Source organism: Polypterus senegalus, chromosome 6, assembly GCF_016835505.1.
Source record: "Polypterus senegalus isolate Bchr_013 chromosome 6, ASM1683550v1, whole genome shotgun sequence".
In the NCBI taxonomy this organism is placed as follows: domain Eukaryota; kingdom Metazoa; phylum Chordata; class Cladistia; order Polypteriformes; family Polypteridae; genus Polypterus; species Polypterus senegalus.
In genome coordinates this window covers 80,369,377-80,395,490 of record NC_053159.1, presented here as the reverse complement: position 1 = coordinate 80,395,490, position 26,114 = coordinate 80,369,377, and the positions used below count along the sequence as shown (strand labels likewise).

Sequence of the window (26,114 nt, the reverse complement as noted above, 5' to 3'; positions counted from 1 at the left end):
ACTCCAAGGCAAGCCGGTGCTGACTCAGCCTGATGACATCATCATGTGCCGCGCCAGCCCGCTAGCTAACATCCCTTAACAATCACTTTCTTTACCTTCGTTACCTTCTCTTCCTTCCTTAGTAATTATGCTTCTTGCTTGCCATGGTTTTAGTGAATTATATATTTAGATAAATCACTGCACTGACCGAAATTACGTCCACAAACACATGTAACGGGGCTCCGACTGACACTTACGAACGCTCTCGGCTGTTTGTTTACAATCGCACAAGCGGATACACGTGACCGCATTCGGGTCATAACGCAAAATGTTGGTCGTAAACCAAAACAAAAATTTTGGTTGTAAATCAAGTTGTTCGCATGTCAGGCCAGTCATATGTCAAGGGTCGACTGTATTAGGTGAAATAGTCTTGTTTCATTATTTCTTGTCCTTTGGATGATCTTCATGCTTCAGTGAAAGCTACACAGTCGATTTAGTTCAGTTGTATGTAGTATGTTTGTGAATATTTGAATAAAATGTAAAATTCAAATGTCTTCATTAAGCATCCTTTTTAAAATGAAAAATATATTCTAAAGTTAGTATAATACATGAAGACATATTTTACAATTCAAAACATTGTAATATGCAAAAACATCAAGAGCTTTTAGTAGAAGGTGAATTTGTTCTCTTTGTAGGATTGAGAAAAATACTTTAGAAGTACAGAGAATCAAATCTGATGTAGTTACACAATTTACTAGTATAAAATTAATATATGTGCCAACTGTTTCATTAATTGTTTATGGTACAATGATTAATGCAGAATTTGCAATGATTTTTGTACATACAATATTTTTTAATGTGGCAAAAGGGAAATTGTGCAACATATGCTAATCTAGTCTGAATGAATAGACTATATTTTTTGTAACTTCACATTTAAAATACAAAACACATAACTATCCATATTTTACCTATGTATTTCACCATACTTGTTTTATAATTCATATATAAATAGCATTCATATATAAATAGATTTTTTTTAATAGAAGTACCCCCATACAGTAAGAGTTAACTCCATTATGAGTCCCAATAACTGTGAAAGGTGTGATTATTATAAAAACTTTCATGATGCTTTATAAAAAAACATTAATTGGATGTTTCTCTAAAATTAGATGCATATGTTTTAGCCCAAATTGAGAAAAAGTGTATGTATGCAGTATATTTAGATAATGAACTTAGCCTTTTGTTAAAAATTCAAAGGTATGCAGTAGCACTGACTGGCAAAACTAAATTATTGGAATATATAAGAATATAGTTGTGAACATGAATGAATCCTGCAGTGGTCTAATTTCATCTCTGTGTTTCCTGCTTGTAATGTTGCCAGTCCCAGTAGAATAGGCTCCATATCCCAGCTGTGCTGACTAAACCAGATGGAGCAGTCGTTGATAGGCATATTCAGTGTTCGATTCTATATAATATGACAACAAGTTAACTACCAAACTGGGTTTCTAATAAATATATTGGGTGAAATAAACAATGGCAGGTAAAGAAATTAAGAAGACCCAGACTACAACCAAATTAACCAAATACATTTATTGTATCAATACTGTCATGCATATTAAAATGTCATTATGTCAAGTTTTTATATTTACATTTTCTTATAACTAGCAGACAACTGAAATTGACTGAGACACTATCCTTCTATATAAAAGTGGTCGGGTGTCCTTCCGTCCCGTGAGTGCTACGCAGGCGCAGAGTTTCACACACGCCCTGTCCATTTTGCAATGCACGATGGGATTTGTAGTTTCGTTTTTCCAGGTAAAAGATGATTTTCTACTCCAGACTGTGCGATATCTTCTTCTTCTTTCTTCTTCTTTCTTACTATATAAAAGCGGTCGGGATTGTCCTTCCCTCCCGTGAGTGGAAAGCATAGCGGTATTCAGCTTATCACAGACTTACTACTTGCAGCTTGCGGTACGAAGCGACATGATGTGAGCAGAGTTCTGGTGCTCTCATCGTTCCCTTGCTTTTGTGCGCGATGCACTGGAAAAATAGACAAAATTATGTCTCTGGAAATAATTAATGTTGATGGAGTACAAATGCCTCACCGCGTAGTAAATATCAGGGGGATTCAAAAGGCGACCTCAATATAGAAAAAAGTTTAAATTTCATCACAAAATAACAGAAACTACGAGTATTAAAGTAATACCGCTCAAATTCAATATAACCAAATTAATGAGTTTGTATAAAATATCAAATTGATCTACATATTGAATTGCCTTAAGAAGTGGTCAACTTAAAAGTCAGTCGCCTTAAAAGGAGGGTGAGCCTAGTTCTATTAAGAAAAATGGACTTGTAAAATGTAAAAGGAAAAACAGGAAAATGCATTGGGTTCCCAGATTGATGCCTCCTTTAAATTCCAGAGAATTAAAGAGGAAAAGAAATCACAAGAAAAAATGAACTAGGGATGTCCGGTAGACACAGCCGGAGTCATATGGCCTGAAAGAGCTAGTGGTCTGCAGACAGGGCAAACGTGACATCATGACTCCTCTGGGGTTCTCACCACCATTCAACTGGTATAAAAAGAAGAGACTGATTTTATTGTTCCCCTACTCTGCCCCCCATAACTTATTTAACGAGAATCCATTTTGCACATCATACACTCACCTATTTGATATACTGTACAAGAAAACACTTCCTCTAAGTTCTAAAATGCTTTTGCCATGAGCAATGTAAAATTTTAAAAATTGTTCATTGCCAATTTCTTGTCAGTCCTTAGTTACTCCACTACCAAAATAAACAGTGTTCATGTTTAGCTTTATATATACTGCTCAAAAGAATTAAAGGAACACTTTTTAATCAGAGTATAGCATAAAGTCAATGAAACTTATGGGATATTAATCTGGTCAGTTAAGTAGCAGAGGGGGGTTGTTAATCAGTTTCAGCTGCTGTGGTGAAATTAACAACAGATGCACTAGAGGGGCAACAATGAGATGACCCCCAAAACAGGAATGGTTTAACAGGTGGAGGCCACTGACATTTTTCCCTCCTCATCTTTTCTGACTGTTTCTTCACTAGTTTTGCATTTGGCTACAGTCAGTGTCACTACTGGTAGCATGATACCTGGACCCTACAGAGGTTGCACAGGTAGTCCAACTTCTCCAGGATGGCACATCAATACGTGCCATTGCCAGAAGGTTTGCTGTGTCTCCCTGCACAGTCTCAAGGGCATGGAGGAGATTCTAGGAGACAAGCAGTTACTCTAGGAGAGCTGGAGAGGGCCATAGAAGGTCCATAACCCATCAGCAGGACCAGTATCTGCTCCTTTGGGCAAGGAGGAACAGGATGAGCACTGCCAGAGCCCTACAAAATGACCTCCAGCAGGCCACTGGTGTGAATGTCTCTGACCAAACAACCAGAAAGACTTCATGAGGGTGACCCAAGGGCCCCATGTCCTCTAATGGGCCCTGAGCTCACTGCCCAGCAGCATGCAGCTCGATTGGCATTCGCCATAGAATACCAGAATTGGCAGATGCACCACTGGTGCCCTGTGCTTTTTACAGATGAGAGCAGGTTCACCCTGAGCACGTGACAGAAGTGAAAGGGTCTGGAGAAGCCATGGAGAACATTATGCTGCCTGTAACATCATTCAGCATGAGCAGTTTGCTGGTGGGTTAATGATTGTCTGGGGAGGCATATCCATGGAGGGTCACACAGACCGCTACAGGCTTGACAAAGGCACCTTGGCTGCCATTAGGTATCAGGATGAAATCCTTAGACCCATTGTCAGACCCTATGCTGGTACAGTGGCTCCTGGTGCACAACAATTCCTGGCCTCATGTGGTGAGAGTATGCAGGCAGTTCCTGGAGGATGAAGGAATTGATACCATTGACTGGCCACCACACTTTCCTGACTTAAATCCAATAGAACACCTCTGGGACTTTATGTTTTGGTCCATCCAATGCCACCAGATTGCACCTCAGACTGTCCAGGAGCTCAGTGATGCCCTGGTCCAGATCTGGGAGGAGATCCCCCACAACACCATCTGTCATCTCATTAGAAGCATGCACCGATGTTGTCAGGCATGTATACAAGAACACAGGGGCCGTACAAAGTGCTGCGTACAATTTTGAGTTGCTGCAATTAAATTTTGGCAAAATGGACTAGCCTGCCACATAATTTTTTCACTCTGATTTTTGGGGCGTCTTTGAATTCAGGGCTCTGTAGGTTGATCATTTTCGTTTCCATCAAACGATGTGGCATCCTTTCATTCCTAACACATTACCCAGTCTATATCAGTATAGATATCCAGGAGGATTTCTTTTTCCCATTGAGATCTGATGTGTTTTCAAAGTGTTCCTTTAATTTTTTCGAGCAGTTTATATATATATAGGCTCATCTCTGACTTCTTTCCATTGCAGGGCACACTGATGTGCGTACACAATCACCAAGTCTGAAGCTGATAGATATAAAAAACATAAATAAAGTTAACAGAAAAGGCAGAAAAAGAAGAAAACAGTGGATTGACTATAAAGTGTATGGCACTATTTCTTCATGCAAATGTTGATTTTTCACACAGATTATTTGTGCGGCTGTGCTCAGTGAAAAATTACTGATTAAATACAAACCGGTACTTAAAGTATATTTATTCTTCAGTAAATGGTATACGTTCTAACAAAACTCACTGCAAGGCAGGTCTTGGTGAAGTTTACAAGTTGCATGACCTCCAGTGGTGGAAAAGCTATTTTGCCGCAAAATTTAATCTAATAGCAGACATGTTTATGATGCCACTTGCCACTTCCCCCAAAATATCGGGTTTAAACTAAGTTACTATACAATATACTATTAAGTTTGTTTTGCTTTATTTTATTTTTTGGTGATCAATTGTTTATTAGATATTTTTTCCAATGCTGACTCTAGCCTATCAACAATATACAATTTTTTTAAATGTTTATAGAGGTTCCACATTAAAACAATCTTATAGTATTCATGTATTTATTTAGTTAAACCATATTCTTGTCAAGGAAAGTAAAATAAGCTTTGGTGCAAGGAAGTCATTGCTCCATTCTTTTGCAAGTTTATTTTGGCACATTTGCATGTACAAGAACCTGGTGGAATTAGGGTATACAAACTACTCTATAAAAAAATTCCACAATAGAGGAAAGCACTACAAACATGCCTATTCAATTTTCAGTCTGTGGTCATAAAATTCAGCTGTATTTTATATTATTGCAAGATATCAAACATACAAAATTTATTCTATCCATTTTAAAAAGCACAATTATATTTTTTCTTTAAATAATATTGACATTGTACTGACTATTTAATATTAGATGATTTTTACTTATTTAGAATTTCCACATGCTCAAAAGAATACAAGCATGACTTTCAAAATAAACCTTCATGGATTGTTATGTGAGCACACACAGGTCAAGGGGTTCATTAGCACCATGTACGAGTCAAAAAGATGATCAGCCTGCTGTAGTCCTAAATGTAACAAAAAAAAATAAAATAAAGTTTAATATGTTTTATATAAATGAAATACAGGTATTTGCATACTCATAAGACTGTATTGTTAAATGTATTTTCCCGCATTTTATATATTGTTGAAGTTTAGTGCAATTGAAGTAGAACTTAAGAAGTTAAATTAGTAATTGTTTCAGTGCTAATTATATATTTTTGTAAAGTTTTCTTAGGTCTGACTTTTGAATTCCTCCTTGCATGAATTCTGATAAATCCGTGACCACTGATTCTTATTTCTATTATCTTTTTTTTTTTTTTTTTTTTACACAGGGTAATCGTGGAAGGACCGGGGTGGTTGTTGCTGCTTATATGCACTATAGCAATATTTCAGCAAGGTAAGAGAGATATTGGATCTTTAAACAGAGATGTTAGAAGGGGGCCACTAGTATTACTTCCTCTGCAATTCTCTACTAAAACCTAATAAGCACACTATACTAAGGTCTGACTGCTTTGTGCATGTGAGTAGGCTAACAAAAAATGGCTTTTTCTCCTACTGCGTATTAGATGTTTTTAATGTATTTTTGGGAGAAAAATATATTAGAATTTGAACTGTTAATATATTAAAGGATTTGGATTTCGAAATACTTTTATGTGACTACAAACTCATTTTTAGCAGATGAGGTTTTAGACAGCAGCATTGTACTTTCAAGTGATGTTTGACTTCTGCAAAAGCAATTGAGACATTTGTTTCGAGCATGCTGTGTAGCTACGTTGTAAAAGCCATCTGGATGAAAACCAAACACTGGTTAGTCAGTGCTATGGCCTAAGAAAGTGTTTCAGTTTTACAGAAGTCAAGCAAACGGAGTCCCTCCAAAACATGTAAGCAAAGAAAAAAAACACACAGTGCTATTATTTTCTTAATGCTATTTTAGAAACGTTCTTTAATATTATACTAAGAATGAATTTTATTGTTGCAAACCCATTATTTATAGTAAACCCTTACTGTACATTGTAGATTGCATTTAAGAGTTAGGAAATATTATCTTTTTAATTAGGTATATCTAGAAAGCTGTAAATACTAATGTATTACTGTATTTTTTGTGTTTTGTGATAAAAATAAGCAAAGTGGAAATGTACTCTCCTCAGTCTCATTGCCTTTTACTCCTATTCTCCCATATTAATATAAATGTATTTTATAGCTCTTTCATATCATAATGTTCACTTAGTATTTTGGGTTCCTTTTGATATGCAAAAGTGCCCACTAGTGAGAAACTATATGAAATGCTTATTCATTAAACTATATTACAATTATTGTGTTTTGAAATAAAATCGTTGGTAATTCAGATAACCTACAGCAATTGCAAAAATGACAATGGTGGGCACTGTTTTCATTGTGCTCTGAATAGAACCAATTAATGGAGTAATAGACAGTATTTAATTAAATTTTGAATTTCATATTAGTTGCAATACTACAAATTAACTAAAACTAAAAGTTTTGACCCAAATAATTACATGTTCGGAAATTGGAAAATTTGGGATGGGGTTTGCCGTAGATATGTAGAGTGACTAACAGTAGGTTTAGTCTAAATACTACAAAAGAAAAAAAGGTACTTTATAGAATAGTACATGCAGTATTTTTGGGAGTGTTAACAGTTGGTGTATAATCCATGATGTTAATACCTAATAGTACAGTCTTTCATTTCCTCAATAATATCTGAAATTCTCAATAATGTATTGTAATACATTTCCCTTTTGAAATGAGTTTGAACAGGAACATAATAAAAAGTGACAGTATTATCCTTTCTTCAATGTAGACCATTCCTTCAACAAGCAAATCTAGACTTTTGGTTTACAGATCAATTATTTGGCATGCATCTTCGTAAATTATTTTCTGCCACACAGTGGAACAGCTACTTTCTGTTTGAACATTTTTTTTTTTTTTTTTTTATAAACCAAACATTGATTCAAGGTGTGAAGGTCACTTTATGTGATGTAAATAATGTCTACTTGTAATTTTCTCAATGTTGTTTAAGTAAATGTAAGTACATAAAAAATTAAAGATAGCATAGTTTGACTGATCAAATAAATCTGCTGGGGATACTCTAAAGGGTAAGCTAAAACCACATGTGTCAAGCATAAAAGCACTACATCTATTTCAAGATTTAATTTAATAATTTATTGTTTAAATGATAGAAACAAAATTTACAGAAAACATCCATAAAAAATTAATACAGTTAACAAAAACCGATACAAAAAACTATAATGATACTGTAAATCAAAGAACAACATTGAACTTCCAAATCTAGAATTAAAGAAATCATCAGTTATACACAACTAGACATAATTAGACAAATAAAATACTAACAAAATTAAAACCAAAAGTCTCAAGTCTAGGAATTGCTTACAAAATTTACATGCAGGGGTTGAGACCAAAACATTCCACTCAAGTGGCTGCTTGTTGCAGACAGGAGTCTTTTACAGGGTAAGCCAAAATGAAGTAACACATTTCTCAAGGTCATTGCACGAAGTAGAGGCAGGCAAGTGGTTAATGTGTGGGTGTCCTTTGATAGGTGATCCTTTGTAGCTTTCATTTGGCAACATACCTTGGTCCGGTGCACACCATGCTTTCATTGTCGAAGAGTTCTTCAAAAACAACGAATCCATCATCACTATGCAATGCGCCTTCCAAATGCACTTCAGCATTCCTCCTAACGGTGACGACCCAAATCGGAAAACAGTTTTTCAGTGGGCAGCCAAATTTATACAGACGGGTACAACATTGAACAGAAAAAGTCCAGGCCTCAGACTGTATGAACGCCTGAAAACATCCAAGCTGTAAGGGCATCGGTTTTGTAGTCTCCTAGATTTTCAGCGTGCAAGCATGCTTCTGCCAACATGTTTTGGAGGAGGATTTTGCATAAGGACCTTTACTTCCATCCATACAAAATTAGGTTAGTGCAGGAGCTTTCTGAGAGAGACTGGGAGAGATGTAGAGAGTTGTGTCCAAACATTCTGCAAACCGTTCATCAAGATGCCATCGTCCTGTGCAATGGCAAGGCACCTTTCCATTTGAATGGTTGCGTAAATAAGCAAAACTTTTATTATTGGGCTGAAACCAACCTTTGTGAACTTAATCAGAAACCCCTGCACAGGGAGCATGTTACAGTTTGGTGCGCCGTTGCAGAATTTGACATTGTAGGCCCTTAATTTTTAGAGGAAGGTGGAGCAACGGTCACCATCACTTCAAAATATTACATTGAAATGCTGAAGAACTTTTTGCGGCCCCGAAGAAATGGATGTGATGGATGCCTGGTTTCAACAGGATGCATCAACAGCTCATATGGTGTGGAGATCCATGCAAGTTTTTCTCCCTACACGGCAATGTCGGGTGGCCTTCATGTTTGCATGATCTCGCTCCGTGATACAGTATTTCTTCTTGTGTGGCTATCTCAAGTTGAAGGTGTACACACACCAACCTCAAAACTTTGAAGCCCTTAAGGACCCTAGTCACTACAAAATCATCGCTACTCCCCTTGAAATGGCCAAATGAGTCATGTCAACATTCAGAAATCGTCTTGAAGTGTATCTCTAATGATGGCCACCACCTTGAAGACATAATTTTTAAAACACATTGAAAAAAATCTGTTTTGTATACCCTTTCTTGTGTTGTAATGAAATGTATTTTATCTTGCAGCATTTTTGTAGAATAAACGTTTGAAAAGTGGTACTTCTTTTTGGCTTGGGTTACTACAATTCTAATGTCTGCAGCATCTTCAAAAACTGAATTAACACAAAGCCCCACCCTGGCTCTTTCAGGGCATAATGGACAAGGTTATGGGTTAGAGATAAGCAGAAAACTGGTTACAAAGCATAGGCAGTGGTGAATCGCAGAAACTAAATTATGCTTAACATTTGTTTTGGAGTTATTTCTCAACTAAAATTAGTATACAGTCCAAATGTTGCATTCAAACTCAAAATTCTTTCATGTGTGAAAATCTAAGCAGGTTTCGTTTTGCAGATGCATTCTTTTTACCATATCTGCCAATCACTATGATGATGTGATTAGTCTTGCCCATTCTCTCTGTTTATTGAACAATAAGACATGGTCTATTGACATCTGACTATACTGACTGAAATGTAATTTTTGTATTGTAACAAGGGAAGAACAATGCACAATAAAGTGGCAAGAATATATATACAACATGGCTGATTTTGAATATATCAGTTGTATTTAACAACACAAAATTTAAGCAGTATAAAAGTATACAGTAAGAAATCCATACAGATTATGTAGTTTAAAGGAAAATTGTATTTGCTTCTATTGGAAGCTCATACTATAACCATAGTGTACATCACATACCTACTTTGCATGTGTGGCACTAATGACCCTATACACCTATATAATAAATATAGAACACTCTTGTCAACTGTTAGCTATTACTACTGGGGAATAGGGAAAAATGTTTCATAATCTGCTAGTGAATTCAGAACATAAAAACTGTTTAATAGTTTTTACTCTTAAGAGAAAAAACATAAAAGAACTAAGAATTGATCTCTCAGCTATGGTGGCTTCTAAGAGTAATAAGCAATAATAAGCTCCTAATATAGTCGGCAATTCACAATTTTTCTGGTAGTAAGCAAATGCTGTCTACTGTATAGTTTTTGTCTAGATATCTTGCTGTACATATCCTAGCTACTAAATTCTTAGTTACTCCAAAAAAAAAATGCACTCATGCTGGTTGGTTTTGCACACCTTTTAGATGCGACTGTGTCATTCTTTGTGCCTTTGATAGAAGAAAATCTTGTGCATAATTACTGCATATTAAATCAATTCAAACTTTATGGTTTACTAGAACTTGTCTTGTGCCGATATTATGTCCAGAGGTAGGCTGAAATAGGTAATAGGTAATTTAATGCTCTAGCACATGTGTCAAATGTGGTTAACAAGTGTACACTTGATAGAATAACACTTAACTCGAGCATAGATAGATAAATACTTTATTAATCCCAAGGGGAAATTCACATACTTCAGCAGCAGCATACTGATAAAAAAACAATATTAAATTAAAGAGTGATAACAATGATAATAACAAGCTATAACAGACACACAATAATTTTGCATAATATTAACGTTTACCCACCAGGGTGGAATTGAAGAGTCGCATAGTGTGGGGGAGGAACGATCTCCTCAGTCTGTCAGTGGAGCAGGGCAGTGATAGCAGTCTGTCGCTGAAGCTGCTCCTCTGTCTGTAGATGATCCTGTTCAGTGGATACAGTGGATTTTCCATTATTATTATTTTCCATATGTAATCACAAGTAGGATGTTATATTTAAAATCAATGTACAGTGCAAAGGATGTGTAACATTGTGAGTAGGTCAAGTATGTTATATTATGGCCAAAGTAAGGCACTCATTCTATTATTTTATAGATTGTTTTTGCTAATGCTTTTTGTTTCCACCCTTAATTCCAATACAATTCATTCATATATCCAATGTTATACTTTTTGTGTAAATAATAACTTTCATGATATTGATACATTCAAGTTATTTCTGAGCACATATGATTCAACTGTGCATTTGATCATCTGAATCATTTTAGCTTAATACTCTCAAGCTAGTGTTATCGGGACCATATGTAATGTTTAAAATATGAAGTTCTCACTGTAAGAGCATTTCATGGGATTTCCACATCAAAGATTCATCTTTTTGTGTTTTCCTATGCATCATATTTAAGAGTTAGTGTTTGGTACAGTTTCATCCCTAAGCCTAAAATTTAACTAAATATGCACTAAAAGCACAAGGGAAAGGTGATAAAATAAATTAAATAAATAAACAAACAAAAATCACTGGTGAGAAATTTAAAGCAGACCAGGATGTTTTTACATATCATGCAATATATATGTTTTTAGTTTAAACAAAAACCTTCTGTAGGCTTTTTCATTATTATTATTCTATTTCTTTTATTTTTGTGCAGTGCTGACCAAGCTTTGGATAGGTTTGCCATGAAGAGGTATTATGAAGATAAAGTTTTACCTGTAAGCCAGCCTTCTCAGAAAAGGTAAGTTTAATTTAATATATCAGTAGTTCATATTTCCTTCTCAGTTATGTAAATATTGTTATTCTGTTTGTTTTTACAGATTTTATTACAACTGTGTATTTGTATTATAATATGAGAATAGTGCCAACAAAAACTTTTTTGTTCATTAAAGATATTCTTATATATTATTCTAATTTTTCTCAGTGCATAGGATAAGGTATAAGTTGTGCACACATCAAATTTTTATCATTTAGTTTTCCTTATAAGAAGAGTGGAAGAGTCTCTGTCAACACAAAAGATAATGAAACTGATGCATTTAAAAGTACAGTATTCTTATTTTTGCAATTAAACTACAAATTAAAAATGTTTGATAGTATAATTGATTTATAAGTAATTAAATTTTAATTATACATGTTAAGTGTACAGTATTTCCAATTATAAACCCAGCATTACACAATATTTATAAGTATAATATGAAAAATGAAGTTCAGTAAACATAAAGCAGAGTATTGAAACATAAACATAGAAGCATTTCTCAAAATATATTAATGATACATACAGTGTGCATGATGTGCAGTTTAAGTATAAATTCCAATTGTCCAAGGTCAATCAAATTCTGGAAATGTATTGTTAATTTAACATTGTAATCTACTTGTATGAACTGAATGGCAAGTTTAATAAAGACAAATTACTAATATTGGCCGGGGCTGGACACTTGACGCATTTGAAAAATTACATAAAATATCCTCATGGACTTGATGGTTGCAGACCATTCACATAAGATTGCTACACTGTGGCATGACACACAATTTTTTTTCAAATGTGTACATTTTCATGTTGGTTTTCATCTGCCCACTGGAGATTTTTTTTATTCTACTATATATATTTAACAGTATCTGCTGAAGTACTTTTAGTACAGTATATCAAGGAGGTATGGTTTTTTTATGTTGCTCTGCTGAGTACTATTTTGCTGCACTATAATATTAGACTGTGTCGCTTCTGTCACCCTTTAGGTTTCTTCTCATTCTATGGCAGCTTCAGAAAAGCAACCCTTTCTGGCTTCTAGATAGATGTTGGCTAAATGTATCTTGGTTTCTCTGAACTTTCTAAAACTGTTTAATGTGAAAATCCCAGTACTGTCACTATATTGTAGGAAAACCTAAACAGGCAAAACAAATGAAGAATGAAAATAAGCTTGCAGGGTCACTGTCATCACAGGAACAGCACACGATGTATCCAAATCCTTTTATATCCTCCTTCATCTATTACTTCAAACTCAGTTGCACTAGTTCTTTTTAATTCTGCCAACTTCAGCTTTATGTACAGATTATCTGACTGGGAATTATAACTAGCAACATATGCTTTTTTAAATCTGGTAATGTGAATTTTTTTTTTTAAATTAACATTAGGGAAATAATAAAAACATTGAAAATACTTGAAATACTCCTATTTGCGCATCTGGTGTCAGAAATTCCTGTAATCAAACTTACCTAACCTGTGTTGCTTATTCATTCTCTTGATAGACTTGAGTAAAGAATAGCTAGATATTTTTCTTTGCAATATGCCTGGAGCGTTGTATCCAAAAATACCATTTGCTTTATCTTAAAGTTCTTAAAAAGTTGTACCATTTTTCATTATTTTTGATACATGATCATTTTTTTTCAGGTATGTGCAGTATTTCAGTGGTTTGCTATCGGGAGTCATCAAGATTAACAACAAACCCTTGTTTTTACATCATGTCATCATGCACGGAATCCCAAATTTTGAATCCAAAGGAGGTGAGCAATTCAAAAGTAAACATACAGTAGAAAACAAATCAGCCTAAATAGATTTCTATATTTATGATCTTACAATCCCTCATTAGCTCCCATATGGATAAAAGAGGAAAAAAATATCCATTCTCATTCAAACTGAGCCAATTTAACAACTAGACCAAAGTCAGTCAGTCAGTATCCAACCCGCTATATCCTAACACAGGGTCACGGGCTTCTGCTGGAGCCAATCCCAGGCAACACAGGGTTCAAGGCAGGAACAAATCCCCGGGCAGGGCGCCAGCCCACACACCAAGCACACACTAGGGACAATTTAGGATTGCCAATGCACCAAACCTGCATGTCTGTGGACTGTGGGATGAAACCGAAATACCCGGAGGAAACCCACGCAGACACGGGGAGAATATGCAAACACCATGCAGGGAGGACCCGGGAAGCGCACCCAGGTCTCCTTACTGTGAGGCAGCAGCGCTACCACTGTGCCACCGTGCCGCCACTAGAGCAAAGTAACAGTAGAATATATGGAAGAAACATAATAAGAATATGCAAAAACCACAAAGAATGTAATGTGGCTAAGAACTAAACCCATGCAATAACTTATAATTTAGAAATAATGTCCAAAAGAAGGAAAACAAACTCTCACAAATGATGCTGCTTCACACATAGTGACATAACGATGTTTGTTAATATTTGGCCAAGGTAACAAATCGACTAGGGTCAATGTTGTGTTCTTACCCGTTTTAATAAGATGGCCAATGATCAGTGACTGTATGAACCACTTTTTCTACCACCTCAAAATTCTGAATATATCACTGGTACATTCCATCAGAGTTTGGTGATAAACTCAGTATGTTGTTAAACATAAACACAGATGCATTTGAGAAGTAACAGAAAACAACATGTGTGAATTAAGTAATTATTACTTTAATCTGAAAGGGAAAGCATCTGCTTATGGCATATCTGTGAGCATTTCATGTCTGCAGTGATATTTGGGAACCATAAACCCCATCCTATGTAGCACTTCTCAAATGTGAAGAAGTTAACTTAAAACTGAATCATCATTTCAGAGAAATAAAATATTAACATTGGTTCAATTTTATTTATTTGTTTTTTTTTAAACAGTATTTTTCAAAATCAAGCAGGCACATAAATCAATTAATTATTAGGTTTGAGAGATGGGCTTAGGATCGTTTACACTTTGCATATCGTTAGCAATTTCTGCATCCAACTAAACTCATAAACTAGTTAATGTGCACATTTTTAAACACGTATTAAAGCATCTGAGTGGGAAGACAGACCACATATTGCCAGGAAGGAAAATTAGGGTGCCAAACAGGCTACCGTGTTCAGTACAGTTTGAAATACAAAGGGCATATAAAGGCAAAATATAAATATTGGCTATAGCAGCTCAAAAACAAAAGTTTCTTCGATCCGGAGTAAACAATGCTTTGTTACACTGGAGCTTTGCTCTTCCTAATGGCTAGATCATAGTGAGACGCTAGCGTCAAGGATTAATCCCATTTTCTGCCTTCTGACCATTAAGGGAGGAGGCTGCTTTGGGGGCTGTCAGTTAGGTGTTTTTCCCATGACTGCTTTATGGAACTGCAAATAAAAGAGATGATCCAGTTAGCGACAGTACCTCCTCTCATCCCAGAGTGATACTGCTTACCTTAGCAGAGCCAGGAAGACAGTCCTCAGGTGTGCATGCATGACAAGCAGGAGTAAAACGCAACATTGTCAGATCTGTTCATGAATCCATGGTTGTGGGGGCAGACCCTAACTTAGTAGCATCACAAGTTTGTCCTCACCATGGATTAAATTATAAATGGTATCAAATGAATAAAGCTTGTTCTGAAATCAGAAAGTATTTACAGTATATCGTATAAGAGGCCACTTATGTCTCTGGTTTATTTACATCATGTTACATTTTTAAAGCTTATTTATTTATTTTGGTCACATTGTAGCGAGAACAGACTGCAATACACCCATAATATGTTTAGTTGATTTTTATTTTCACAAAAATTAGAGATACTTTTAAGCTGTTTCCTATGCTCATCAAGCAGCAAATCAACTGTGACCTCTGTATTCTCCCAAACCTCCAACCATCAATTAATGTACCAAATCATGTAAGAATACAGGATGTCACTAGTGGTAACTCAGAAAATTCCCACAGCATTTGAACATGGCAAGTTGCCAACTACTTTTCAAGCAAAAAAGTGAATGATAGAATGCAATCGAGTCAGTGCTGACTCTCTTTCCCCATCTACTGGCAGAAAAATGTTTGCAATTAGTGAGGTGGATGAAGTCTTTTATATGGGTTCCACGGTATATGATGATTGTTTTTTTTTTTTTGTTGTTGTTTTTTTGTTTTACTACACATTTAAGATTCAGCACCACTACTCAATATAGTTTACAAAAAACAAATCATTAAGGTGGAAAATAATGAACCCCAGTAAAGCAGGGCAAGGACACAACACTTGATTTCTTCATAAAGGATGCCAAAAGCAAATGACAAAGCATTTCAGACACAAACAATAATTTTCATTTATTTAAGGTCATTTAAATTTACATTGATATTCATTCAGTTAAATTATATCATCAATGATCTGCAATGTCTTATTTAAATTACACAACAAATCATTAATTAATTTAAAGGGATTTCAATTTTCTTTTAGCAGTAATTTTATCCAGAAGTCTTAAATAAGTAAAGAGAGAATACATTAAAAGCAAATAATTAAACTAGACGAAGTGAAAGCTACTACCAGCTTGAATGTGAAATCCAAAATTGTAAATTACAAAACAGAAGAAAGCTAAGAAGACAAGAAAAATGCAAGCAGTATCAAGCCTTTAAACAAGCAAAACCTGTCTGAGAAGAACTTCGAATACACTCAAGACTTAAAAAGGCAAAAAGCCCGGAAAGACTCAAAATTAAGTATAGAAGCATCTCACAGGACAAAATTTGAATTCCCACCCCTTTGGGTTCACACAAAATTTCAAACAAATAATAGGGAAAGGGTTAAAGAAACCAGAAAAAAAAAGACTTAAAAAAATGGTGGAGCAGAGTACAGGCAGGTGGTATTGTAGAATTGCACTGAAAATATATATTTGTTTTCTGGGAATGTAACATGGGAAGCTGCATGTCAAACCTCACACACATTTAATTTGAGTTCTTTATCTTTGCCTATTTTGAAATACTGTAGTAATAATAATTCTTTGCATTTATATAGCGCTTTTCTCACTACTCAAAGTGCTTAGCAACTGTAGTGTACAATCCATTTAATCTTTCCTTTTATAGTATTAACATTCAATCCTCAAGTATAGATATTTTTTTTTTACATTTCTGTAGTCATGCATTGTTCTTTTTTCAAGATCCTCAAATCATTTCCTTGGAAAGAAATATAGCAAGACTTCACCACAAATAATCGGTAACAGTATATAGTGGTGTGTCTTAGAACAGGCACATGAAGTATACAACTGAATAATCTTAGAAAAATGTAAACTATTACATTCATCTACATAACTATCAAAATAAAGTTAAAAAAAGAAATCTTAAATATCAAGTAAAAATTGCTACCTAAAAACTGCAAATGCTCTTTAAAAAACCATTCAATTAATTACCTGTGAAAATGGCAGTCTACCTTTCATATCAATCTCAATTCTCAGCATTTAAAAATGTTCAAAGTCAATTTAAATATTGAAAAGAAAAGCAGACTTGGAGGCAAGGATCTGTTAAAAAGCCACTCTTAAGAAATGACAAGGTTTAAACTGTGAAACAAGATGGTAGACAGTTATCCACTTCCACTTTATTTTAGCTGTGTTTCTTGGTATAAAATAAATGTAATGAAAGTCCCTGGGGAGGTAAATTCAACAGAGAACTAAGGCTGATAATGAAATTTAAGTACTTCTGCAATATTAAACTCAGTCCACCATATAGGGAAGGTAGATCAAACTTGTAACACATTTTTTCTTGCACATCAGTGATCAGGAGGATATGGTTAGGGTCAGATTTTACTTTCTCAATCTTGCATAACTTTCTTAATTAAGAACCAAGAGCATACATAGCTGACTAGAGATTTGACACCTTGTCTTTAAAAAACCTTGATTTCTGCTGAAAACTTAACAAACTCTGTTAGGAAGTCCAATAGAATAAATTTCACACATGCAGGCAGTCCCTTATCGGTCACGACTATTATGTTTGCAAACCTTCTCCAGTGCTCATAGTGGTCACATTATTTATGAGGATTTCAGCCATATCCTGAAGAAATGGTTTAATTAGGCTGAGATATTAAATATTACAATTCACATCTTAAACCAGAAAGTCTCACTTTGTTGCTTCATGAAAACTAAACTATATAACAAATACAAAAGAGAGCTTAAATTATACTACAGATCTGTTTTTGTATAGTCTCGATCACAATTTGTTATTTCTCTTTGAAAAATAAAAACAGTGGAAACTACATTTAATTATAAAATGATCTTCTCTAATTAAGTGGGGTTTTTTCCACTTGTTATTCTTGTTGTTTACAGTTTTGCTGGTAATGTCAATACTTGCATCACTTTGTGTTTCATATCTAACATTTTGAGGCATTGTTGGGACATACTGTACTTGCACATGTGTGCTTTCATTTTAGGTGTGCATCATATATCATGATTATATATTATAGTGAGAGTGAGTATAAAATGTTACAAAAATATGAATAATATATATGTTTACTTTGGTTTCTGTTCTTTCTAGAAAGTACTGCAGAACTTCAGCTTCAATAGTCATTTCTTTTGATTCTTAGTTTTGCAGTGATTTAAGATCTTATAACTAAGATTCTGATATCAACTTGTGATCTTTGATTGTATTTGCTGTCATACTTTAGTGTTACTGACCTGGCATGTCTGATTCATCTTTTTGAATTACCCATTATCTAACTTCTTGCTGTTTACTACTCAATTTCTGACTTTATAATCATTCCTTAGACAATCATGAAATCTGATTATTTTAAATATTTCTTAAAAAAAAAATGATCTTTATGGCCATCAAACCAAACGTTATGTTTGACATAAACCAGACACTAGTCATTATCTAAACCAGACCAACTGTGAAGAATGGTGGTGGCAGCAGCATCATGCTGTGGGAATGCTTTACTGCAGCAGGCCCTGGAAGGCTTGTGGGGTCACAAAGAATAATTCATTTAGCAAAAGGAAATGTGAGAGGAATACCTGGTGCAGTGTGCAAGAAATCTACATCTTGGAAGATGATATGTTTTCCAGCAAGACAAAAAGCCAGAGCATAAAGCCAAAGCTACACAGCAATGGCTTATAAAGAACAATGTTAATGTCCTGGGCTAACCAAGTCAAGAGTCCAACTCTTAATCCAACTGGTAATTTGTGGCTGGACTTAAAACAGGCTGTTCACTCATGATCCCCTTGCAAATTTGTTAGCACTAGAGCAGTTTTAGCAAAGAATAATAGAAAAAAAGTCCACAGTATTTAAATTTACAAAACTAACAGAGCTATGTGCAAACACCTGTCATGTCTGCCAAAGGTGCATCTACTAAATACTGACTTAAAGAGGGGGAATACTCGTGCAATCAGTTATTTTGTGCTTTTTGTGTGTAATTAATTTAGACTGCTATACTGAGGTCTGTTTTCACTTTGACATTAAAGAATGTTTACCTGTTGATCAGTGTCAATAAAGGCCACACTAAATCTACTCTCTGCTATTATCAATGTTGTATAATAATGTTAAATTTTCCAAACAGGTCAATAAATTTTTTTTTGTGTAGGCATTTTATATAGTAAAGTGAAGTTTAGAATAGGGACAGTAATACAAAACCAAGAAAAGATACACAGAAATTAGGCGGCATGAAGGAGAAAATGCACAGCACAAATGTTCAAAACAAGATGATTTCAGCAAAAAGACATTTGTATATATCTAGGCAGCGTTGCTTGCATCATTGACAGCTGAATATACTGGCTTCCACTGTAGTGAAATTACATTAGGAGTTATTTTCAGGGCTTTTGTTGCAGTTTATTGTCATGTTTTCTAATTTCATAGAATTTGACTATTCACCGGCCATTTTTTTAAATGGTTCTTTTAGATACAAGATATTCTTAACACATTAAATATGTCATTTGAAACCTGTACATCTCTCTTGAGACTAATATAGTGAACTAATGTTATTTTAAATTAAGGAGAACAATGAAAGTAAAAAAAAAATAGTAAAATGAGTATTTTGTGTGCTGATTAATTTTAGACTTTCCTGACTCCTTGCACCTGTTATTTTATTTTCTTAAAATCATCTGAATAGTTCTTGTTATAATTCAAAGATTGAGAAACATTAAATCTTGAACTAATTTAGTTTTAAATGTATAGCTTATGAAGCCAAAAAGAACAATTCTGTGCCTGAGTAACCTGTCGCTTCTTATTTACATGGTATGCAATGAAAGAAATAAAGTTATAAATAGTAAAAGAAATAATTTTATATGCATAGATGAAAATAAACAACCTACTAAGTATGTCAGCATCAACCCTAGTTACTGTATATCTTTTCAGCCCTTTCCCAGGTTTCTCCCTACAAGGTGATATTTACCAGGCTGGTGTTAAGAGTTTTCAGAAACTGTGTTACGTAGTATTTGTTAGTGGTGTATTTAATTAAAAAGAAAAGTGTGTCATCACTTAAGGTTTGATTGTCTGATAATCCATACATATTCTCTCTAACACTTCCCAGATTCCATTCAGTTATTTCTCTTGGATGCTATAAGGCTTTGATCCTAATGAGTTTTCCTGTTTTTTTTCTGTTTTCTAAGGTTGCCGCCCTTTCCTCAAGATTTACCAGGCTATGCAGCCAGTCTACACATCTGGAATCTAGTAAGAGAAATACTCTGAATTTTTTTCTGCTTAAAAAAAAAATAAGAAACTCTATTATTTAGAATGTTTGTTACAACACAACAATAAGTGTGTGTAGCTATATATATATGTATATATATGTACAGTATATATATTTGTGTGTATATATATGTATATGTATGTATATATGTATATATATATATGTGTATGTATGTATATATACTGTATTTACACATGTGAGTATGCTTTAACCACAGATGGTGCCTGTCCCAGTAATCGCACAATCCCGCACATATTTGCATATCTACACTCATTCACATCAAGACTGTTTAGATTGGAACAGTTACAGTAGCAAGAAGAAATTTGAGTGTGGTTCAGTTGTGCTCTCTTTTACCTTTTAATGTAGGTACTCTGGATATAGTAATTAAGAAACAGCAATTATGCTTTAAAAAGTGGATTGTGTTAAACAAAATGTTTTTTGAATAAACAAAATGTTCATAAAAGTTGACTTAATTTAACTAAACAGTTAATTAGCTATTTTGTTTAATCCACTTACTTGAATTTAACATTGTGGGTTGGTGGAATCTGTAACAGCAGCATTGGCACAAGACTAACTAGCTGAAGATGGATCACCAGTCCGTGGCAGGGGAAATTAATACACACACCAACATTTATTGAAACTGGGAGAAATTAAGAGTCGTGAGTGAGTTTAACCAGCGTGCTGACACACTGTAAAGCATTCAATCCACAAAAATAGTAATCTAAGTATTTGGCATTTTTTTAACTGAATTTTAAATAATTTTTGAGAAATTCATAGAGGAGACATTGGTTGCTTTTGTTTTATTTTGTTTATGCACCTTTACCACATACATCAAATAAATACAACAATCACATTGCAGTTTTTAGAAAACTGAATAGACACTCCTTCCATGGCTGCCCTTTGCCTTACTTGCATTACGGCACCACCAGCAGCTCTTTACAAACATTCAGATGTGAGCTTCAGTAGGCTCTGAGCCCTAGGAACCAAGTTACCCAAACTATTCTGTAAGATTTCAGTAATTATTTACTGCTGTGATGCTAATCTTTCTGAACATAAAATAGGTCATTACGATAACAATTGATGAAAGGATTTCATAATTAATTGCAGAATTATGGCATTTTAGGGTTCCTCTAGAGTCCCTCTTTCTCTTTTGCGATTTGGCTCAAAAACTAATCAGCACATCGTTATCTCATAAAAGGCTTAAGTTTCAAGTTTGTTATTTTTCTGTCCAACCAGTTTAGCTCTAGACTGTTCTGAAGAAACTGTGACAGGCAAACACCCACCATCGAGATATCGATGTTTTTGATATCAAGGCACCCTAAAACGTCGAGATCCAGAGATCAAAATTTTTGACGAATTTAAAGCTTTCACTCCTCCCCCAGACAATAGAGTATGGTGGGGGAGAACACAAAACCAAAGTTTATTACGTTTCGAGTCATCTTCTGTCTTGCTTTCCAATGTACTGCTGCTTCATGAAATGCAGTCTCCTTGGTAGGATGAGTTGGTCCAATGAATATTTTTCTCTGAAGACAAAACAAGCAGGAATCTAGTATTATAGTGAGAAAATTGCATACTTTTTCAAAGTGCTTAGTCTGAAGTCATTAAGTAAGCTATGGTCATTCACGTTAGGAGACAGAGAAGGAGTTGTGCCCTGCAAATGGCTGCTTAACAATGATTGCACCCATTGTCTGGAAGAACAGTCTTGTCTTTGCTTCTGTGCTTTCGTGTTCAGATTACTTTGGCTGGAATACTGTGCAAGAACAGTGCCGTATATATCATACTAGCAAAATACCCACGCTTCGCAGCGGAGAAGTATATATATATATATATATATTACCTGTATATATACGAGGTGTGGAAGAAAAGTAATGAGACTGGCGTCCTTGATAGAGCACGTGTATCAGTACCCTCCCATAGCTCAGTGCGAGTTTCAACTCCTTCCATTAACTACGTGATTTTTGTGACTGCTATTAGCGAAGTTGTGTTTTTGGTTGTGCGTCACGCAAAATGCAACAGCGGAATTTGGAGCAACGTTGTGCCATTAAATTTTGTGTTAAGCTTGGAGAATCGGCAAGTGTGACGTTTGAAAAGTTAAAACAGGCCTATGGGGAACATTCTTTATCCCGAGTTCAAGTTTTTCAGGGAGGCCTTCAACTTCGAAAACCAATGAAAACATCGAACGTGTGAACACTCTTGTGAGATCAGACCGTTGTTTAACATTAAAAATGTTGAGTGAACAATTAAATTTGAACAGATTTACAGTTCATCAAATTTTGACTGAACATTTGCACATGCGAAAGGTCTGTGCCAAAATGGTGCCGAAAAACTTCACAATTGAGCAAAAGGACAATCGAAAAAACGCATTCCTGTGGTTCCGGAGCCCCCTTATTCACCTGACCTCAGTCCGTGTGACTTTTTCCTTTTTCCTAAACTGAAAAATGTCCTCAAAGGACGTCATTTCGGGACTTTAGAAAACATCCAAAAGAGTGTAACGGACATGCTGAAGACCATACTGGTTGAAGACTTCCAGCGCTACTACCAACAGTGGGAACAACGTCTCCATCGGTGTGTAGCTGCCCATAGGAACTACTTTGAAGGGGATAACATTGATGTTTGAAAAAAATAAAAACTTTGGTAAATAAAAAATCAGTCTCATTACTTTTCTGCCACACCTCGTATATATATATATATATATACACACACACAGACACATACACATATAAACATATATATATATATATATACATATCTACATATACACATATATACATATATATATACATATACACATCTACATATATATATACATATATACACATATCAACATATATACATATCCACATATATATATACACATATATACATATCTACATATATATACAGTATACTGTATATAGCAAAATCCCTGCGCTTTGCAGCGACGAAGCACTGCTTTTAAATTTTTATTAAGAAGAAAAGAAAACCTTTTTAAACTGAGGGAAAATATGCCAATAACTATCTGTTAAGGATCTCTTTGTATACCATGTTGTCAGCTCAGCACTCCGGTTGTAATATAACCAAGCTGTGCACTGAGCTTACTCTTGAGAATGCATTTGAGGCATTTGAATTGAAATGGAAGATCAGTTGGTATAACGGTGATGTGAGGAATACATTCAGAGTGTGGCGCTCTGCTGTTTTTTTGTGTAGCTGCCTTCACACAGCTTCTCCGCTGCTTTATAAACGAACTCCATATAAGGCCGTCATTTCTCCTTGCTTCGCGGTTCTGTACTGTTTTATTGTTCGTTTGTTAAAGTTATTGTGTAGCTATTTGAGACTTACTTTACTGTTCAGGTACCATTTCCTTTATTTAATCCGCGGCTTGTACGCTATTTTTTGTTCATTTATTACGAATATAGATATTTATTGATTCCCTTCTTTAGCTGACTGCCTGCTCATATAAGGCACTCCGCTGGTTTTTTGTAAAGCAGCCTTTACACAGCTTCTCCACTGTTTTATAAACGAACAACATATAAGGCCGTCCTTTTTTCTTGCTTCGCCAAGGAAGCTGCCTTTTTATTTAATCCACAGGTTCTCTGCTGTTTTATTGTTCGTTTATTACGATTGTTATAGTTCTGTTTATATAGCATGTCAGTTCAGCACGCCGGTTGTAATATGACGAAGCTACGCGAGCTCACTCTTGAGAATGCAATGTATAGTTGTCCAGGAGAAAAGCAATCTTCCCTGAAATCAATGGCAACCTTTTGTAGGGTCTATCCCTGAGACTTATTACTTGTCATCGCGAAGCAGAGCCTTACTGGAAATTGGAGGCATTTGAATTGAAATGGGAGATCAGAGGGTATAATGGGGAAGCGAGGAATACATTGAGTGTGGAGAAACTCTAGAGACAGTGTGTGTATTAACTTGTGGATTTTTCTGTGAGTATTTGGTGGCAGCGTGACGAAGTTGCTTCCGCAAGACCGCGTTAGCTGTGGAGTTCAGCTCGGAGCGTATTCTTTTCCTACCTTGTTAATTGTGTAATGCATTTTTTGAACAGATTTGATGCATGGAAGTGATCACTCGTACTGCGTTGAGTCAGTTCACGTGAGCTGCTCTCTTGTGTGATGTTGCGATGTCCACGGCTTTATTTAATGCTAGCTGAGACCCGGCACTTAAAAGTTTCTCGCTACAGCAATTTTAACTCCGTTACAAAGTGATCCAAAGTCTCGTTTATAACTCATGTCTTCTCATTAAACTTGTATCTCGCGAATAAAGTATTTGACGAAGGCATGAGAAACGGCAGCGGTAGCGTGTCTATAAACTTAATTTAAACTTACGGTTTACACTGTGCTTTGTTTCCGCAGTTGCTGCACTTCTGAATAAACTTGTATGTGTTTTTCTTCAGCGCTCTTTGGAGCTCTTCCTTGTTTTCTACGTACTGCGTTCACAGTCAGTTCATGTGATTACGTGGGAGGCGTGATGATGTGACACGCAACTCCGCCCCCCACAGCCATCAAGCTGAAGTCCATTACAGTATATGGAGAAAAACATGTTCCAGTTATGACCATTACGCGTAGAATTTTGAAATGAAACCTGCCCAACTTTTGTAAGTAAGCTGTAAGGAATAAGCCTGCCAAATTTCAGCCTTCTGCCTACACGGGAAGTTGGAGAATTAGTGATGAGTGAGTGAGTGAGTGAGTGAGTCAGTGAGTCAGTGAGGGCGTGAGTCAGTGAGGGCTTTGCCTTTTATTAGTATAGATGACTATGAAACTCTTGCAAAATGTATTGCTCCCCCTCATTATGTAATAAAACTTTCTGCAGTAATCTAACTCAATAAATTATCACAGCTTCCAAAACACTTTGGAATGCTTTGTCTAAAAATTACTTAGGTAACTTGGATATGTCTGCTCTGCTCATATTTGACACTGCAGTGCTCAGTCTTTCAAAGTGCTCATTTTGCTCAAGCTACATTGCACTTCCCAGTCTTTCTGCCTCAAATGCAGAGCTTCACTTTTATTTAAAAGATATGCTTCACTGCAAACAAAGCACTTTGGTTGTTATCCACATTTGCAACATATTAAAGGTTTTCTTTTTGCCACATAAAATGACTTAATTTACTTTTGCTGAGGTGCTGAGTATATTAGTCTCACAGCCTCACATCCATATTCAAGAGAATTTTATACTGCTTGAAAATACCAATTGCAGCAACAAATAACCCTCACTTGATAATTAGTGACAGAAGGAAAGATTGTTGGCCTATTTTCAACAAGTATGCAATCTGAGTGGCAGAGTTTTTCTAAATTGTTAGTGGCTTCATTCTCTGTCGAGAAAACCCATCAATGCACTGAAGCACAGTAGGGTCCTTAATGGAATTAAAATGTTTGGAACATGTTAATGCTTAGTACAGTAAACAAATTGCTTGCACTAATACATTTTTAATAATGGTTTTTAAGATATAAAAAGTGTACAAGGCTGATATTGCAAGTTTGAGTGCCAAAATTGACAGTTTAAGTATATGATGCATTGTTTATGCCGGAATGCAGAAAGCACAAAAGCAGTTGTATATGGACAAGAATTACAAATAATATGCATTTTTTTGAAATGCACAATTTTTTCTATAATTAACAAAAACTAAAAGATCAGTATATTATTCCTGTACTCTGTAGCCACATGCTCCCATAATACCATATGTCAAATTGCAATAAGAGTGAAAGGTAAAATTAAAAATGCAAGAAATAATGGATATTTCAGTATTGACAAATGAAGTGACTAGAGAAGACCACATTTTTTCCATATCTTTGTATTGAATATGTTATTGTACCAGATTTAATAATCAAGAAACTAAATGTTTAACCTTTAAAACTGAGTGAATTTTGTGGCTCATTAAAGAGCAAAATCGCAATAGAAGAACTAACCCTTGTCCTAAAATATTTGTTGTTCTTAAATAGCAACAGTAATTAAGAAAAACAGTCTGACTACTCCCAGCCTACAGTCAAATGAAACTTGGTGTA

The 26,114-nt window shown here is 35.2% G+C and overlaps 1 protein-coding gene across 10 annotated transcripts in view; it reads left to right on the top strand.

Moving 5' to 3' along the window:
- The window catches only part of LOC120531205 (tensin-like), an 801,530-nt gene that overhangs the window by 631,433 nt on the left and 143,983 nt on the right, over positions 1 to 26,114 (top strand). For all 10 annotated transcript variants that reach the window (XM_039756405.1, XM_039756402.1, XM_039756406.1 and 7 more), the window contains 4 exons: positions 5,771 to 5,835; positions 11,415 to 11,498; positions 13,143 to 13,255; positions 20,048 to 20,108. In XM_039756405.1, coding sequence (XP_039612339.1) covers positions 5,771 to 5,835; positions 11,415 to 11,498; positions 13,143 to 13,255; positions 20,048 to 20,108 — 323 coding nt within the window. The remainder of the gene's footprint in view (positions 1 to 5,770; positions 5,836 to 11,414; positions 11,499 to 13,142; positions 13,256 to 20,047; positions 20,109 to 26,114) is intronic.